Genomic DNA, 19545 nt, shown 5'->3' on the forward strand with positions numbered 1-19545 from the left:
CTTTACTTTCTGCCTAAATGTGGATCCGTCAAAATGTGGATAACAATTATAGTCACTTATGCGTGTATTGCATGAAATAGTCTACAAGTTTGATTAAAAGAGGTTTATAAACTTGTTCTTCAGATAGAACTGAGGAAAGACCAGAATTCAGAATGCCTTCAGGATGTGTGCACTGAGGATTCAGACTCTGAGTCTGTTTATCCTGAGCCTCAACACTATCCAGCCCTCTCTGTGGGGTGGCTGGCTAGGGAAAGCCTGTGACATGCTCGCTGCCAGTGGCCAAAGAACAGAGTGAAGTGAATAGGCACAGTTGGGAATCAAACTCACAACCCTGGCTTCATCTACTATTCAGCTGGCCAAAATAACATGAAACAGTGAAATCCTGTCAAAGTAAACAGGAAGGCATGAGGACACCACAGGGTAACTCAAGTTAAGCAGCTCTGAACAGCATCCTCCCTGTGTGTAATTTATTGAACAGAAGAATTGGCTGGGAGAGAAACCATTTTTAATCATCAAAAAACCACATTCTACTTCTAGTCCTGCAGGCACTCCATGTAGAATTCTACACTGTCACTGACATTTCCTGGTTTTAGGAGGTAGTTTTCCAAAACCAAATACTTAATTATAGCTGCAGCACTTAAAGGCCAATACCTCATTACCTAATTAGGGAGCTGAGAAATGTTTATTATGAACATCCTTTTCTCCACTGGAAGTTACTAATATTCATTTCGACTTGTCTGCTAGTCAACCCCTTTGGAAGACATTGGTTTCTGGACTCAGAATCTTAACTTCCACATAAAGCCAGAAAAATTCAATAAGGTTTTTATGGCAGTAGCACTTCCGACTTGACACTAAGTGTTGGGCCAAATGTTAAGCTATTATAAGTGGCAACAATGCCTACTGGATTTTAATTGTTAAGTTTGTGTACCTTTTTTACGTGTTACACTTAATAAATCCTGTAATGCTTCTTTTCAAATAACTCTTGGAAAGTTGTGTTTGAGTACACCATAGGTGATGGGGAAAAAGATGGAAGAGAAATTAAAGAGAGAAAGGCTGGTGTTGAATGATTATCGAGTGATGTATGACAATATTTGCTAACTTCATGTCAATATAGCAAGGTCAGAAGGTTTGTTTATGGTTTGCTGTTCTAGTAACATGTATTATCTAGTAATATACTAAGGAAGGGTCCATTTGTATAATTACTTTTAGACTCTGACTTCAAAACTCTTAACATCTTTATCCAAATTGCTAACTTTGGCACAAACCCATGAAGGGGTCCGGTGTGGAGGACTGTTCAGAGAGGGAGATGCCATCTCCTACTAAGAGAAAGTTCTCGTAAACTGGAAACCAGGGTCCTGAACAGCAACAGCAGTAGCTCAGTTTGGTACTCGGGTGCCAACTGAACCCGTGCTGTTTGTCCACCAAAGGGTCAACCCTTCATGGCTGGCACTTTGGCACTGATGTGATACCACTGGCCTCGAAAAAGAACCCAGGGAAGAAACTCATTAAAATGAGGGAAAAGAATCTAGAGTTACAAGATACTCCTCAGCCAGATGTTCAGCAACTACCTTTCTTACAAAATCAGAGCCACTGACAGAGCAGAACGGCCTATGTTGAGCTTCACCTCCTCTCTCACTGGCCAGGGAACACAATAGGGCAACAAGCGATTAAGACTTGGCTCTAAGAGTGGACCAGCAGCAGCTTCCTCCCTAAGGTGAACACATCTTAAACAACATAGCAAATATGAGGGCAGGCTTCAGGAAATGGGAGAGTGGGCCTGGTGTGAGCAATGTCTTTGGCTGAGTTCACAATATAGATCTGCAAATGATAGCCTCTTTAAACTGTGGCTGAGCCAGTATAGGAAATAACCTTGTAATTTTCATGTATACCTGGTGAGAGTCATGAATCCAAAATATGTGGGGAAATGGAAATTTTTCCCCCCGAGTCCTCTTTGCTCCTTTTGAAAAATGCTAAGACTAGGAGACCCAGGCGACATTTTTAAAAGCTTCCCAGGCGATTCTGATTTAGTTCCTGTAACTTTGAGACTTACAACTGTAGTGGAATAGGAATGAGTCAGAACTGAAGTTACTTAAACCTGTCCGTCCGTTTATCAAAAATAGTTAACCCCTGCCCTCCCTACCTTATGGGAATAGCTAACAGTAAACATTCAATAAATTTAAGCTATTATGTGCTATTAGGCACTGTCCTAGGAACTGCGCTTGTAATAACCACACAGCCCATGGAAACTGATTCAGAGAGGTTAAGGAACTTGTCCAAGGTCACACAGCTAGGGTTGGAAACCAAAGCTGGGCAGCTTAGCCTAGAGATCATGTTTTTAACTGTTATTTAACAAGGTTGTAAAGTATATATGAAACATGCATGAGGGGACTTCCCTGATAGTCCAGTGGTTAAAATTCCACATTCTGAATGCAGGAGGCCTGGGTTCAATCCTGGTCAGGGAACTAGATCCCACATGCTATAACTAAGACCTGGTGCAGCCAAATAAATATTTTTAAAATGCCATCAGATAAAAACAAAACACTTGAAACAAAAACATTCATGAGGATAGCATTTCCTGCTATCCTCATGAAAAGTTAAAGACGATTTAATGGGCAGTGAATGAAGCTGCTCCACTGAAGTCAGCATCTAGCCAGTACTTGCTACATTGTAGCTGCTCACAACTTCATTCATAGTACTTGAAAATCTGATATCTGCCTGTGTCCCTCAAATGCTGGCTTTGGCCTATTGAAGCGCCACAGATAAAGTGACTCCTGTGACAACTTAAAAGGCAAGAACTCTGCAGGCCAGGTGCCTCACACAGGGCTTGGCACTCAGGTGATGAATAAATAAGTGTTGGCTGAATTGAATACCTTCCAATTAAAGGCATTTGAAATGTGCTATTCATATTCTACAAACTGGCTTGAACTATTTAGAATGTCAAAACAGGAAAGGGCATGTAGCAAGTTAAGGAAATTAAAGAGAAACTGAGTATAAATGGAGTATTAAACTTTTGAAATTCAAAATAAAGAACCTGGTTATATATCCTTGAAGTCCTCTTCCCTGGCTTGGCAGGGAAGTGGGAGGGAGGAGCTTTGGGGATGGAAGAAGCTTCAATAATATAACAGCTCTCATTTGTGTTGTACCTATCTGCTGCAGGCATACTGATCCCAGCACACTGCCCAGTAATGTTTTTAAAGGCTGACTTCACCTTACATCATTGTTTAATGACCTTTACACTTTGCAGCATGCCCTCAAACGTAGCTCAGAAATAAAAACAGGTTTTTCCTACCACTTTAAAGGATAAAGTGGGTCCCTTATAACAAGCTGGGCATGTATTCTTGGCATTGGATCTAATGAAGTATTTGACTCATTTCACATTCAACAAAACACTGTGTTTGGCCTGCCTGTAACTGCCAAACAACCTCTGAAGAGCTCATGCATGATACTGGTTCTCCCACAACTCCTAAGAATTTAATGAGTAACCAGTTAATCTGTGATGTGGCATGACCCAAACCGAAGGCAGTCAGAGAATCTCCTCTGAAGACGTGTGTGGGAAGCGGTGCGATGCTCAGCTGGGTCAGGACGCGGCCCTTCATAAAATGAAGAAGCAGAGCTGCGCTGCACGGCCCCAAGGAGAACACAACTCAGTCGACACCCTCTCCCAGGGTCTCTTCCGAAGCACCTCTGTAAGATGGTGCCCCCACCATCTGTTTGTGGAACCGATTCTCTTTGTGAGGCTGCTGGGCCTTTGCTCTAAGAACAGTGTGAGAGGAAGTCCAGTTCCTCTAGGGACTATTGCTACTGCGAAGTCGCTTCAGTCGTGTCCAACTTTGTGCGACCCCATAGACGGCAGCCCACCAGGCTCCCCCGTCCCTGGGATTCTCCAGGCAAGAACACTGGAGTGGGTTGCCATTTCCTTCTCCAATGCAGGAAAGTGAAAAGTGAAAGTGAAGTTGCTCAGTCATGTCCGACTCTTCTCGATCCCATGGACTGCAGCCTACCAGGCTCCTCCATCCATGGGACTTTCCAGGCAAGATTACTGGAGTGGGGTGCCATTGCCTTCTCCATCTAGGGACTAGGAATAGCAGAAAAACAGACCTAAGGGCACAGTGTGTCTGCTACAACAGGTTCTCAAAAAACACATTAAACTGATATGTGTGACCTATACAAGAGCACAACGTGCCTGCGTGCTTAGTCATGTCCGATTCTTTGAGACCCTTTGGACTGCAGCCTGCCAGGCTCCTCTGTCCATGGGATTTTCCAGGAAAGAATACTGGAGCAGATTGCCATTTCCTTCTTCAGGGGATCTCCCGACTGGGATTGAACCTGCATCTCCTGTGTCTCCTGCACTGTAGGCAGATTCTTTACCCCCCGAGCCACCAGGGAAGCCCTATTCCTCTCTCTCTCTGTCTCTCAAAGTCATCTCTACACATCCATACTGGACAGCTGAGGTTTTAAAAAACGCCTCCTATTCAGGGTGTCCCCAAAAAAGTCTTGGTAAAGTTTTAAGTCATTAAGGCTGGGGATAAGGGTGGTGGGCTGAATCTGCCTTCTGCAACCCCTATGGAGGCAGCTACACATGGTTTTATCACCAATTAAAAGTGTAGCCTAGATTAAATGGCATTTTAAAGGACTAATTAGTCAACCCTCCCAAAAGTAAATTAAGAGCCCCTGTTGAAACAGCCAAAAGGAAACTAACACAGCTTTGTAGCAACAGTGCTTGGAGTATATTCAAATAGAAAAGCTTGGGCTGGAAATACTTGTTTAGAAAAAGAACTACATCACTCCACCCTCTTTTATCAAGTAATCCCAAGTCATCTTAAATGCGCAAGGTCTGATCAAGCAAGAGGTATTAAAACTTCTTTCAGCCTGAGCTAGATCATGTCCTTGGGAATAAACAAATTTTATTCAATGAACAAGTAGAAGGGATTCTTGATTACTACTATAGTTCTTTTGTGTATACAGACTGCTTCTAGGTTAATGCAAAAGTTCAGGAAAGAACATCAGATCAGGTAAAAGGCTTTTTATTCAGAAGCAGCTCAAAGTCTGACAGGGACACAAGTAGGGATAATTATTAGCTCATTACCTTAGCTCATTGAACTTCAGCACCTATTTGAAGTACTAGTTTTCCAAGTGGGAATGTTACACCCACTAGACCCTCAGCAGTTTCTGACAGCCATATTTATCCCAATTACACTCAGTAGAGCTGTCAGGAGATGAGCAGAGACACAAAGAAGAAAATCATCTACTTTAGTTCTCTTCTTCACAGGTCACAGGCTTTCAAATCAAGAGAGACAGCATTATCGGCAGGTACTGGTCATAAATAACACCTTCCCATAGTCGAACACTCCAAAATCAAACATCAAATATAACTAGAGTTCTTAAATATTCAGTTAATGCTATGCCATACTTTGTTTCAAAAACAGCATTTCTGTGGCCTTTTATTTATTTTTCTCCTTGGATAAAACCAGGAGAATCCATGCTTAATTGACCTATGTAGTTTTTGCAGTTACAGCTTAATTTATAAGAATCAAAGGAATTATAGAGTTATAATTAAGAATACATTTTAAAATGACAGAATATATGAATAAAGCCTACACAGTCCTTAGGGAAATGGATAAAATGAATCACGTTTCATGAGTGGAAGGGGACTCCCTTCTGAGGACACAGTACATAGAAAATACATGGAGCTTGTTTCTATGAGGTTACAAAGGGCTAAAATAGAAAACAATGGTTCAGTTCAAACTTATTGATACATAACTGTTAAGAGACACTCAAGGTATTTTGCACATTATTAACTGAGAGTCACCTATATACTCTCTATGTTAAGTATCTATAGAGAAAATCCCACGACTTTTTGGCTCAGGGCTCTACTAGACATTCACTGCTTTTTAGTACATGAAGAGAATCCAAAAGATCAAGTTAAGGCGAAGATTTAATTTTTAGGTTCTGGATTTTCAGTATAGGAATTACCTACACTTTTATAAAAATATCAATAAGAAATCAATACTTTGCTTAAAATTTGATAGCTTTTTTTTTTTAAAGTAGCAGCCCCTAAAAAAACCAAAGACGTTAAATTCAAACCCCAGCTTCAGTGTATGACTACTGATTTTATAAACATCTTCCTCCAGGAAATGTCAAAAATCATAACGTGAAGTTGGGTTGGAAATGCAGTAGATTGCTTAGTAAAAATGTGAAAACCTCAGATCATATACGGCATATATATTTGGGGGGAGAAAAGACAAAGTTGCTAGTGTTCTAGTTTCGCCAACAAGTTGACATTTACCGCTGTTTTTAAAATAAAGACAATTTTAACTTAAGAGATTGTATTTTAACACTGAATCAATATAAATGTACTTATCTAAAAATCACATTTAACCATGTACTTAAAAAATCCACAAAAATGTAGTGAAAAGGTTATGTATTTTATATGAAACTGTATTAATGTGTTAGAGGCAGCAGAGACCCAGGGTCCCGTTAGGCAGTTGACCTTCACAGACGGGCCTCCTGCTGTGGCCTGCAGAGGCTTTCAGCTGTGCACAGGTCTCAGAGCAGGAAGAGATAAGGCTTTTTTTTTTTTTGCCTCTACAAACTGGGATGTCACTATTGTACAGAAGACGTGTCATTTAAAAGACTACTCACTCAAAATGTTACAGAGTGGCAAACTTCATGAAATTTAAACAAAGCGTTCACTCTGAGGAAGCTGCACATACACTATGGTAGCAGAACCAGACTAGGTAAACTTTTCCAAACGATTTTCACTAAAAACGAAACAATGGTAGCTTTCTTAAAACCAGAGTTAGAGTCCCTCTCAAATTTTTTTATCTTGTTTTAATGAGCCAAGCTTCAGTTAACTCACTCAGATGAGAATCTATAATTCTGTTGACTGTTCTGGACTACAGAAGTCATCTTGGGACTTTCTATGGAAATATGTACAGATTTTCCGCATGGAGCTGGGAGTAATGGTGACCTAGAAGAAGAAAGTTCAGATTTTAGAGATTTTGTATGATAAAGTTCAGCTATTATCTCAGCAGGTTATCATTATGGGTATTTTAAGTTAGGATGCCTGGAAATTTGCTTATGTAGCCAGATTTCAGTCTCAATTACTTGATGGCAATGTCTCTTTTGGTTGATTTGTACCAAATATAGGAAAATTGAAGGCAGCATGCGTGAAAGGAAAACAGATTTTTCATGTGAATGGAAAATATGTACCACTTAAGCCTCGTAATAGGAACCAAAGAGGTTACAATTACCATCCTCTTTGAAATAAATGAGTAAATAAGCCTTCCAAATTTACAAACGAGATAGGTATTTCAAATGGCAGATACTACCCTTTTCTGAAGTCTTTATCAACCTGTACATAAAGACAAAAAATGTTTTAAAGAAACTTTAGCTTCAAAAGATTGAAATTATAAAGCCAGAAATATCTTAGATAAGACTATTTTTTTAAATGCCCTTAAGATGTACACATTCATGAAAATAATTTTTTATTGAAATTGTTTTCCTGCTAACACATAACTCAGACCAGGTCCCTTGAAAAAAATAGGAATTTTGCTAGGGGCAAAGATTACCTACAGTGCGAATTTTGAGAGAAGACTCCTTACAGCCTTTTTTCCCCCTTTATACTCTATGGCAAGGCCTTGGAGTTTGTGTTTGAAGTAATCTTTAAAATATTTCTAGTTTACCTTTTCTAAAACTAGGGGATAGGCTTATTGACAGTAGGAAGGGGTTATGAACATTTGTTAAATTAGTACTGGCCTAAGGTTAAGTACTGCCCTTTATAAGGGCAGATCTTACCTGGATCAGGTTTCATTCTTCCACCTTCTCCCTAACACAGAAAGAGCTACGGGAGAAACTTTCTTAAACTGCCTCCATCCTTAACTTGCAACCTGAGTGGCAGAAGCTATCCATTCTCTGACTGGTGCCCGCAGCTCACCCAATGCTCACAGCTACTTCTGCCTCCATCATTATGAGTCACTTGCTTTTCAAGGTTCACAAAGCTATTTCTGCCAGCAATATCTGTTTTTGAAATTATCTAAATTTAATGAAAAGATGGGTAAAATTAAGATGAATGTTTTAAAAAAGGGAGATACAGGTGAGTTGCCAAAAATACCAGTGTGAGCAAGATGATCCTCAAAGACTGGAAAAAATCATGTCACTCTAGGATTCTGCACTTAAAACTGCTTTGTAAGTATCTTAATTTTGCTTTATTTTAAATAATCATAAGCTGTAATTACAAATTGAAAATCTATTTGTGGATGTTGGCAACTTGTCCATGAATTATAGCTTTCTCTATAAAAAGGGGAGGGAAATCTATAAAAAGAGGTTGCAGGAGCTGAGGGATGGTGAGGCAAATTTTTAAAAAGCAAGGGGTTGTGGGAGGGAATAATGTTAAACAAAGAAGGAAGTTATTTTTGAACTGATATCCTAGAGGATGAAGAAGGCTTTGAAGAACTGGGCAAAGGGGCTGGGGGGTGTGGACTTTGACAGAAGGGATTTTAATTGGAGTAAATAGGATTGCCAAAGAAAATACAGGACACATGCAGTTACATTTGAAATTCAAACAAATAACATTGCAGTATGAAAATTTTTAGTATAAATATGTCCCATGCAATATTTGTCCTATATTTTTATGTACTAAACCTGGTGATCCTAGGAATAAAAAGATTTACTTAAAAAAAAAAAAAGCATTCTGACTTCTGAGAAGGCATTTGTGCCTGCCCTGGCCAGGTTAGGAAATGCATTTTCTATCGCTGCCCACTTACCGGGCCTGGAGAGGTCTTTCCGCTCTGCCTCCTGGGGTTGGGGGTCTGGGACGATGGACTTCGTGGGGATGAATTCTCCGCCTTCCGTTTGGCTGCCATGGCCAACAGCCAGTTTTTATTCTCTGGGGAGCTATTCTCTTTGCCTACCACTTCAGAGCCTTCTCCACAAGACCCCAAAGGAAGAGGTAGCGTTCCACAGCCTTCTGAAGCATAAGGACTGGCAGGAGAAGGAGGCTCAGAGACACTCATACTAGCTCCTTCAATCTTGCTTGGTTTGGTAGGACCTAGCGAGTCTTTCCCAAGTTCTTCCTGGGTACCAGCAAGGCAGCACAGATCCAAATGAAGCTTTTCAACGGGGTCATCAAGTTCAGTCACACAGCTGCAACTCTTTACACACTTTTGTTTCACATTCTCCAGACAACTGGAGTCTAGCCTCCTCTTTACTCTATTTCTAGACTCAGAGCAAGCCACGGCCTGGGATGATTTCAGGCTCACAGGTATGAGGGCTTTTCTGGGAGATGTTATCTTGGTTTCGGAAGCAGGTGGAGTGACGGGTGGTGATAAGGAAGCCGTTCGGGTCATCCAGTTTCTAATGGACATTTTGAAAGATGAGGGTGGCTTGGGAGAGACGGAGGACACAGAGCCTCTTCTGCTGATGGGAGACCGGGCCTTGGCAGGAGGGGTCTTAAGAGAGAAGGTGGGCGTATTTGAAGCGAGGGGCAGGTCCCCGGCGCAGCTCGGAGCACAGGCTGCCGACGACGGGGAGGAGGTGCACGGGCTGCTCTTTGCTCTGGGTGCTTTAGCCGGAGTGCTCTGGCTGCTGGGCACTGCCACTGAGAAACCAAAGAGGTCACAAAATCAGAGGTGAAAGCTACAGGATATCCCAGGGTTCTCATCAAAGAAAATTATACCGATAGCTAACTTAATCATCCAGGGGCTGATTTCCCAGTGTGGATCACATAAATCATTCGATTCTTCCCAGACCCTTTTTAGCATTTTTCTTCCCATTTCCTAACTGTCAGCCCCTAAGACACCCTGTTGTAAAACATATGCTTGTAAAAGTCTAGAAAATACAGGAAAAGAAAAATTTAAAAGCATCCAGGTGAACAATTTTTTATATTTATGCATATGATATCTCTTAAGGTTTTCTATACAAAAATGGGACCATGATGTACAAGATACTTAGTAACCTGCTTCTTAATGTATCATGAACATTTCCCACAGTAACACAGATCTGTACCATTTTTAACAGCTACAAAGTATTCTAAGGTAACAGTAAGACATCAGGGCTGTTAAGTAGTGCTGCTCTTAGTATTTCTGTGATGCTTCTAAGCAATGCTGGGCCACAGAGGCACCACACGTCAGGAGAGCACAGGTCTCCAATCCAGCACAATCGCTTACTAGGTCACCTGGGTACAACCGTTCACCTCTTCGGCCTCAGTTTCCACATCTGTTAAATGGAGATAGCTTTGAATCTCCACAAAAAGTAATCCCATCAATTACGTGTTAAGGTTATCAGGCCTCATGTGCCTTCCTCCTTAATATACAATTCATGATTTTCCACAAGCAAAGAATGGCAAAGAACGTTTCCAAAATGTGATGCAAAACCAATCACACTGTGGGGAGCACTCCGCTCCACCTGTCCTGCCCCTTGTCTCTAGGCCAGGACCAGTCCTTCAGGCAAACTCTCATAAAGCTCGTGTTTCTTCCTCCTGAGGACCCGACAGACATGATGTTTTCTCACCCTCCTGAGCTTTCCAGATTTCTGAAAAAGGGTTCCAGTCTTCAAATAACAAGGAAAAGGCATTTATTTCTCAGTTACCCAGTACTACAACTCTGATGTTTAATTCCGTTTAACTACTTCATTGTATTTATATGCAAATAAACACAAGTCCTAACTCTGGTCAGTTAGTTTTCCTGTACATTTTACCTTCTGCTTTTCCCTACTCAAACAGCCTAGCCTTGAGACAGAGAAGTTCTACAAACTGACTTTTGTCTAAACTTTTCTCATCAACGGTATGTTTAGAGACAAAGTGATACTGCTTCTTCAACAAAGATCATCCCTGGAAAGCCCCATGTCATTGTAACAAGCTATAGAAGGGGAGTTAATGATTAGGACCAGTCCACGCAGCGTTTGGTGATGGCTCTCACACTCATGTTCTAGAGCCTGAGCACTGTTACTACTTCCAGAGAAAACTCCTCACTGCAGGTCCATAGTCAATGCACAGCCCCTACAGTTATCAGTTCCATTAAATTGAGCTGAAGAGTATGTTTAGGGCAGAAGTCCTAAAATACCATGGGTCTTACAACATGCAGATTCTAAGGCAGGATTCAGGGAGAAGGAAAAGTTGGGCCAGGGACAAACCAAATACATGTTTCTGACACTTCAGTGGCAGAAATCTGAAGTGTCTACTAAAGGCCAATGGAAAATCTGATATGTGAAAAGCTGTATCCTCTTCAGGATGTTATCGTCCAATTTTCTTCTCTTTTTCTTTCCTTCCTCCTCTGAACAGCTACAGGGGGGAATAAGGTAACAAGTAAAAGGTCCTCTTTTCAGCCATCTCATTTCACTCATGCTGCTGTGTATTCCACTATTTTCTATGTACCTATTAGCATTCACAAAAGTATATGTAGATCACACTTAAAAAAAGATCACACACACACACACACACATTCTGCAATTTTCTCTCCTCTGAACATCCTATCTTCTCCTCTTTACACCTCTTCATAGAAGTACACTTAGATGCAATACAATCTTTTTAACAGCTGTATATGAGTCACTACATTGACCTTTAGACTTAAAACACAGATGCCTTTAGTACTTCATCTCCTAAGTAAGTGTAGTCGCTCAATCATGTCTGACTCTTTGCGACCCCATGGACTATAGCCCACCAGGCTCCTCTGTCCATGGGATTCTCCAGGCAAGAATACAGGAGTGGGTTGCCATTTCCTTCTCCAGGGGATCTTCCCGACCCAGGGATCGAACCTGGATCTTCCACATCACAGGCAGATGCTTTACCCTCTGAGCCACCAGGGAAGCCCTCATCTCCTAAGTGCATCCCCAACTCCTATGGACCCTAAGTGCTGCCTGGTATCTGATGACATGGTGGCACAGACTGGGCCACTGCCCTAAAAGCTTCATGAAAGTAGGTCCCTTTGAGGAATTACAGAGTTTACTAATCACCAGTCCATTTGGAGCTTCTTTTTTAATTTGCCACCTGGACTCAGCCTACCTTTGCAGTCTGATCACGGGCTCTGCCCGCTGAGGATCCTGTTACAGGAGACAACGCACAGCTTCCTGAACAAGCTGTGTGCACTGTCACATCTCGCTGCTCACGTGGTTTTCTCGCCAAGTCTACCCCTTCTTTTCCAGGCAAAACCGCTCATGTTTCCAGGCTCTGGTGACAGTGTTATTAACTCCTTTGTGAAGATTTCACAAACTTTTTTCCTCCTCTCCCACAGGAAGCAAGTTCTCAAAGCCTTTTGTCTACGTAGCTGGGTGAAATGGTTACAATATACTATAGTTTTTGTAGCTGCCTCCTGGATTAGACTAGGAGCATCCAGAGGGCAAGTGATAATGATTTACTCATTTTTAGGTCTAGTGCCACTATAGTTCCTAGCAAGGAATTATTAAACAATGCTTGTTAAATTTCATTACTGCTGACAGGGATGAGGGTCAAGTTCCAACCATCAAAGAACAGATTCTGTAAGTACTGTGTTTGACTTATAAGTCTACAGCAAGCACTTGAGAGAGAATAGCTAACATTTCCCTCTTTTTAAGATAATCATCTTTTCACTCAGTGATACCTAGACCAGAGGTTCTCAGTCTGGCTGCATATTGGACTCATTTGGAGCTTTATAATACAGGTACTTGGTCTCTACTCTAGGCCTACCTAACAATTTCTGGAGGCATACAAATTGTTTAAAAGCTCCACAAGTGCTTCTGATGCACAGACAGGATAGAGAACCCCTTGGCCTGACAGTGCTGAGATCTCTGGCTGAAACAATGAAAGAATAGTAAGTAATGGAGCAGGTGCTGACTGGGAAAAGTAGGACAGAAGGGAATGGGGCTGTGTGTTGCAATTTAAAGCTTGCCAGTTAATAAGTTAAAAAGGGCCAAAAGAGAAGACAGGCAATCCAGGACAGCAGTGAAGGGTTGGGGTGGCAATTAGAAGCTCGGGCAAGCAGAGGAACATAATTTTCAGAATGGCAGTGTGATTAGCAACAGCCAATCTGTCACTGGGAATTGGCTTAAAGGGCTGAATGGCCAGTGCACCAGCCTTTGGTCCCTGTGTCAAGTTGCTGCTCTCTTGCTCTTCAGAGTTAACTCTAGCATTACCCAGAAAAGGAAATCTAGCTCTAATTCCTGGACCAGTCTTCACTTAAACTCTTGTGCTAGGTTCTAAAGGAGGCAGTACTCCAGGCATGAGCTTTAGAATCAGACTGCAAGGGTCTGAACTGGTTCTACTATAACTTCACAGCTGTGTGACTTTAAGCAAATCTAAGTTCCTTGAGCTTCAGGTTTGGTTGTTTGGGGAATTACTAATAAATGAGATAATACAAATAGGTCTTTAGAACCAACTATGCTAATTCTTAATAATGGCTAAATGTTATTAATATGGTATAAATTTGGTCAACATATGTAACTTTTTTGTGACTTAGTTTCCAAAACTAAGAATAATTAATACCTAGAAATACCTAGTTAAAAGACAACATATTTTTCCTCAAAAATGTTTATAGTCATTAACACAGAGATTTCACCTCTGGGAATCTATTTTAATGGGAAATGAAGACCCTAAATTTAGAAAAAACCATTCCCCCCCCCAGCGCCACAAAACATTGGAAATAAAACGTTTAACTACATGAGAAGAACTAGGTAAACTATGGAACATTTAAAAGTTTTGCTAAAGGAAAGTGTTTAGAATATCATGTTTAGTGAAAAAATCTTCAAGAAATCCAAATGTATACATAGCATGACTCTGTTAATAAAAAATCTCTATGGATAAAGGGGTAAAATCTAAAATTGAGCAAAATGTTAACTAAAATTGTGTATGAGTGTTGGGGAGGCTGATGACTTTTTCCTTATATAATTCTTTTATTTTTTTTCAAAATTAGGAAGCAAAATTAAAGACAAGGCAGCAGAAAGACATCCTATGTTCATGAATCAGAAGAAAATACTATTAAGATGGCAATATTCCCAAAACTGATCTAAAGATTCAATGCAATCCCTAACAGAATTCCAGCTGATTATTTCTGCAGAAATTGGCAAGCTGGTCCTAAAGTTTGTATAGAAATGTGAGACCCAGAATAGTCCAAACAATCTTAAAATTTAAAAGACAATTGGAGGGCTCAGACTTTCTGATTTTTAAAACTTACTGCCAGGGACAGGAATCGAGACAATGTGGTGACAGCATAAGGATGACTTACAGATCAATGGAATGGAGCTGAGCCTCCAGAAATGAACCCTGACTCTTACTGTCAGTTAATTTTTGACAAGAGCGCTGAAAAAATGCAATGGGGTAAAGAATAGTCTCTTTGAAAAATAATACTGAGAATGTAGGCTATTCACATGCAAAAGAATTTGGACCCTTACCTATCTCATACTATACACAAAAATAAACGCAAAATCAACAGTAGCCCCCAAACTACAACACTCCTACAAGAAAATACAGACATAAATCTCTGTGAGTTTGGATTAGGCAATGCTTTCTTAGATACAACATCAAAAGCACAAATTACAAAAGGAAAAAAAAACAGATAAACAGGTCTTCATCAAAATTAGAACATTTTGTGTGTCAAAGGACAACATCAAGAAAATGAAAAAACAACCTACAGAATAATAGAAAATATTTATAAATCATTATATGACAAGGGAGATACATCCAGAATATATACAACAATAAAAACAATAGGCAAATTACCCAATTAAAATATGGGCAAAGGATTTATTTGCATAGGTACTTTTCTGAAGAAAATTTACAAATCACCAATAGGCACATGAAAAGATATTAAATATCATAAACCATCATGAAAATATCAGTACAAATCAAAACCACAGTGGGATACCACTGCACACTCAGTAAGATGGCTATAATTTAAAAAACTAAATAATAACAAGTGTTGGCAAGGTTATGGAGACACTGGAACCCTTATTTTGGGTCTTGAAAATAGACTAGAATTAGATTATGTTGACTGCCCAACTCTGAATATACTGAAGAACACTGGACTGTATAAACAGGTGAATTTGTGGTATGCGAATATATCTTGACTTTTTTTTTAAGTCTCAAGGGGAAAAAAAAAGTACAGGAAATAAAAAGAAACAACTATTTACCACATAGCTAAATTCTGAATAGAAAATACAATGATAGTAATAATAATAACTCTTGATCTAACCAAAATTATGACCCTATGTTGGGAAGCTAGGGGAATGTTGAGTGTGCAGAGGTTTGGTAATCATGGGGACATAGGCAAGAGCTAAGTGCTCATCTCACAGAGTAAGATGTCAATAGATAATGCTAAAGCAACAACAAAAAATCCCCTAAGAGATAGAAATGCACAAATATTACTTAGAGATACAGGAATAAGTATCAAAATATTAGTTAAAAGATTTGAAGTTGTCACCCTGGGAAAAGGGAACTATGGTAGGGTATCTAGAGAATGCTATTTACCTTATTTAGCCCTGTAGAGTTAGTTGACTTGTTAAAGTATCAACACTTAAAAAAATTTTTTTTTTTAATAAAGCAGAAACCCAAATTAAACACTTTATAGAAGTAGACTTAGATAGAAAGACTCCTCTGGAGTTCAGTCACGCTTGAGGTATCTTATAAGAGACTAAACAAGTAAGTCAGTAGAAAAATGTGCATATATTCTCACCCTCAAATCCTCATTACCTCAGGCCTTGACGGCTGACAGAAGTTTGAAGCTTGAATTCCAAACTTATGACTATCTACTGATATCCCCTTTGACTGGCTCAGTGCTTAGAGTTTTGTTCTCGATTCCCTGTCACTCTCTTTAACTCTACCCGTCAGTTCAGTTATTACAAAACCCACATTCATAATCTTTTCAATATCTGGTTTCTCATTTTCTTGACCTCCTTCTTCTACAATAACCTTGTCCTTTCACTCACTTATCCCTTGGCCTTATTACCAGTGCCTCCATTATTACTAAAATCCTCCACTATCTCAATTTCAACCACCACCTATTTTCCCAGTTCTCTTCAGCACTCCAGTGCCATCAGCTCTTCATGCCCAGGGGGCCCTCAGTTCACTGACCCTACCACTTCTACCCTCAGCCCAATTATATCCACACTTCCTTCCTCACCCAGTTTAACTCTGATAGTATATCTATCCTTAACTTCCTTGGCCCTCCACTCACTTCATCATACTTGTGGATTTAAACCACATCCCTGATTAAAACCAACTTTTCCACCTACAGTCTGCCTGTACCTGTGCAGCAGAAACACAACCATACTGACTGCTCATTTTCAGCGAAGGAGTGCTAGCCTCAGGTGGATTCTTCACTCAACAATTGCATTTCCCTGGTCCATTTGCTCTTCTATTCTCTATGTGACTGTTTCAGACTTTCTTTCCTCTCCTCAAATCTCTATCACCTCTTCCTCTAATCCTTATTCTCAGTTGATGATCCTGATTCCAATGTCACCACTTCCACAAGTTCTGACCCTCCCACTTACCCGTCTACCTCCACCATGCCTGTATTTCTGGCTTCTCATCACTATGGATGAACAATCCACACCCCGTATATTCGAGATCATCCCCTCACTCAAGGAAACTGCTCCAGCTGCATCAGTTTTCTCCTGGACTAGAGGATCCTTCTAATCAGATACAAAATGCTATATTCTCACTAAAAACAAACTTCAGCATTGCTTCGTCCTCTAACTACCATTTCATTTTCCTCCTTTGCTTTCTAGCAAGATTCCTTGAAAGAGCCTCCTCTCTTCCCATCCTCCTGAACAACACTAACCAGGCCACTGACACGCCACCAAAATCTGCCCTCAGCAAGGTTGCTAAATAACCCCTGTACTGCCAAATCCAAAGGTCAGTTTTTAGCCCTCATCTTACTTGGCATGCCAAACACATTCAACCAAATTCATCCCTCTTCCCTTTACTTACTTTATACAATATTCTGGTTTTTTTTTCCTTACTTCTCTGGTTGTACTTGCTGCTTCACCTCCCCCAACTTATGTTAGGATGCTCCAAGGCTCAGACCCCAGACTTATTCTCTTTTCCATATATAGCTACCTTTTACCTGTATGATAATAAATCCCAAATTTACAACTCTAGCCCTGAACTGCAGAATCAAATATCTAACCGCCTCTTTGACATCTCCATTTAGATATTTAATAATCATATCAAACAACATATCCAGTTGTTCCCTCCCTCAAACTGCTCTTCCTGCAGTGATTCCTATAGAGGTTAATGGTTACTCCATCCTAGCTTCTCAAACCAAGAACTCTGATGTTATCCTTGATCACTCTCCCTCATATCCCACATCTGATCCCACAGAACCTTCTGCTGAACCCATCATGTCAATATATCTGGAATTTGAAGACTTTTAAAAATTGTATCGTCTGCTACCTCTTTGGTCCAAGTCACCACCATTGTTTCCTAGGTTACTTCAGTAAGTTTTTAAATTAACTTCCAGTTTTACCCTGATCCCCTTACAATTTATTTTCAACGGAGAATTTAGAATGACCAAGAAAAGTCAGATCGTATACTTCTCTATTCAAAGCCCTCCAACAGTTTTTTGTCTATCAAAGTAAAAGCAAGAACCTTATTTTCCACTACTATTTCCTGTCCTCTCTTCTGCCTGCTTTAGCCACAGGGATTACAGCTACATCAGCCTCTTTGAAGAACACAAAACATGCCAGGTCTGCTCCTGCTTCAGGGGGTTTGCATTTGCTGTTTCGTCTGCCAGAAACATTCTCAAAAACACCCCCATGACTTACTACTTCACTTCCTGTTCTCAAGCACCTCTTTTCATTGAGGTTTCTGTAGGCACCCAATTTAAAATTTTAACAGCATGCTGTTATTCTCCCATTCCTTCTTTCCTTTTCCCCTAATCCACGTATTACTACCTAACAAGCAAATTTTATTTCTTTAACTTGTTTACTGACTCAAACTAATATGTAAGCTTCATTTCTGATTCTTGATTCTCTTGATTACTGCAGAATCCACAGCAAATCAGAATAGTGCTTAGCACACAGTAGATATTCAACAAATATTTAAAGAAATAAATCTACCGGTGTATTCCAATGCCTTGTGTAGATAATAAACAGTGTTCAGAAAATATATATTAAAGAAAATGTCAGTAAGATGGTGCTTTCCTTCAAAATCATACTAAAATAAGATCAAATCTAGCTCATCCTTCTGTACTGCAGAACTAAATCAATAAAAACATAAAAAACCTTAGAAAAATGCATGGGATCCTTACCAAAGTCGGCTTTTGCCTCTCTCTTCTTCTGAGAGGCCCATCCCACTATGGAGAGTTTATCTCCTCCTGATTTCTCCTCTAAATCTCTGTTCAAGCGCCAGACTTTCAGTGTGTTGTCATCAGAGCAAGTAGCAATCTACAGAGAACCAGAAAGGGAGTTAGTAACTTTCAATCAAAGATTCACAACAAAGTAGAAAGCAGACATGTCTTTAAGGGCTCATGACTAGAGAATTATTCTGTCTGATATAGAAAATGCTACCTAAAAGGTCAGATACTTTCATTGCTTGCTTTCAGAAATCATTCCAGATTTCCAAAGAAGTGGATCCTTTAGTTTCTTCTTTATATACACTCTGTGGTTATGACTTTTGTAACCAGTGATTTCTCAGCTAACCTAAAGCTCTACTATAAAACCAGGTTCATTTCATCTTATTTTCAAGAAGTTGGGCAAATCATTATCACCTTCTGTATAACTACAAAACACACATAATTAAGACATTGCTTTTCTCTTACGTGATCGATCAGTGTTGTCACTGACATTCAATTCACGTGACTTTCTTCAGAATTCTTCAAGTTCTGGCTTATTCCAAGTAATGGGATCACTCCCAAGATCTGACTTATTAGCCCATGACTCTAGTATGCTGTGACAAGTAGATTGAAACCATTTCCTAAGATTCTTTTTCAGATAGGTAAAGGAGCAATCTGGGAAAACAACAAGTTCACTAGCCTGAAAGAAGTTAAAAATAACCTTTGCCCCTTTAAAAATATCTGACCGTTCCTGATCTTGGTCCCAAGCCTTTTATGGCAGAGAAAGTCCGGCTTGAAGAGCTTGTGGCAAATGGCCACTGGTACCAGAGCTGTTCCCTAGCATTTGTTTATATAATTTCTCTATTTCAGTAACTAAAGAGAGAGAAAAAAAGAACACACGTTCTCTTAAGTCTTGGCCCCCAAGAGGCTGGCAGCTTTTTCCTTTCCTCACTGGGAGGCCAAAAGAAGACACACATATTTAACTGCTCAAAGAGATGCCTGGGATTCCCAGTTGTTCTATAGTCTATTATCTAATTGTTACTTACAGAGCAACTATTAAGTCTGAGTGTCCTAAAATTAACATCATCGTATTTAATTCTCATTATATAAAAGCCTGACACTCAAATAACCTCATCTACAAAACAAGAATAGAGTTATTTGCCCAAGGTTACCACAATTCAGTGGCAGAGCTAGAATTTATTTATTTTTCAAACTTTAAACTTTTTATCTTGTATTGGGGTATGGCCGATTAACAATGTTGTGACAGTTTCGGGTGAACAGTGAAAGGACTCAGTCATATGTACAC

At 40.0% G+C, this 19545-nt stretch overlaps 1 protein-coding gene across 2 annotated transcripts in view; it reads right to left on the minus strand.

Moving 5' to 3' along the window:
- Positions 1-5008: 5008 nt before the first annotated feature.
- Positions 5009-19545, minus strand: part of DTL (denticleless E3 ubiquitin protein ligase homolog) — a 50844-nt gene continuing 36307 nt past the window's right edge. For both annotated transcript variants that reach the window (XM_069544964.1, XM_069544965.1), the window contains 3 exons: positions 18216-18351; positions 8766-9598; positions 5009-6970 (listed from right to left, as the gene is read on the minus strand). In XM_069544964.1, coding sequence (XP_069401065.1) covers positions 6872-6970; positions 8766-9598; positions 18216-18351 — 1068 coding nt within the window. In that variant the 3' untranslated portion in view covers positions 5009-6871. The remainder of the gene's footprint in view (positions 6971-8765; positions 9599-18215; positions 18352-19545) is intronic.

This window comes from Ovis canadensis, chromosome 12 (genome assembly GCF_042477335.2).
Source record: "Ovis canadensis isolate MfBH-ARS-UI-01 breed Bighorn chromosome 12, ARS-UI_OviCan_v2, whole genome shotgun sequence".
Taxonomy (NCBI): domain Eukaryota; kingdom Metazoa; phylum Chordata; class Mammalia; order Artiodactyla; family Bovidae; genus Ovis; species Ovis canadensis.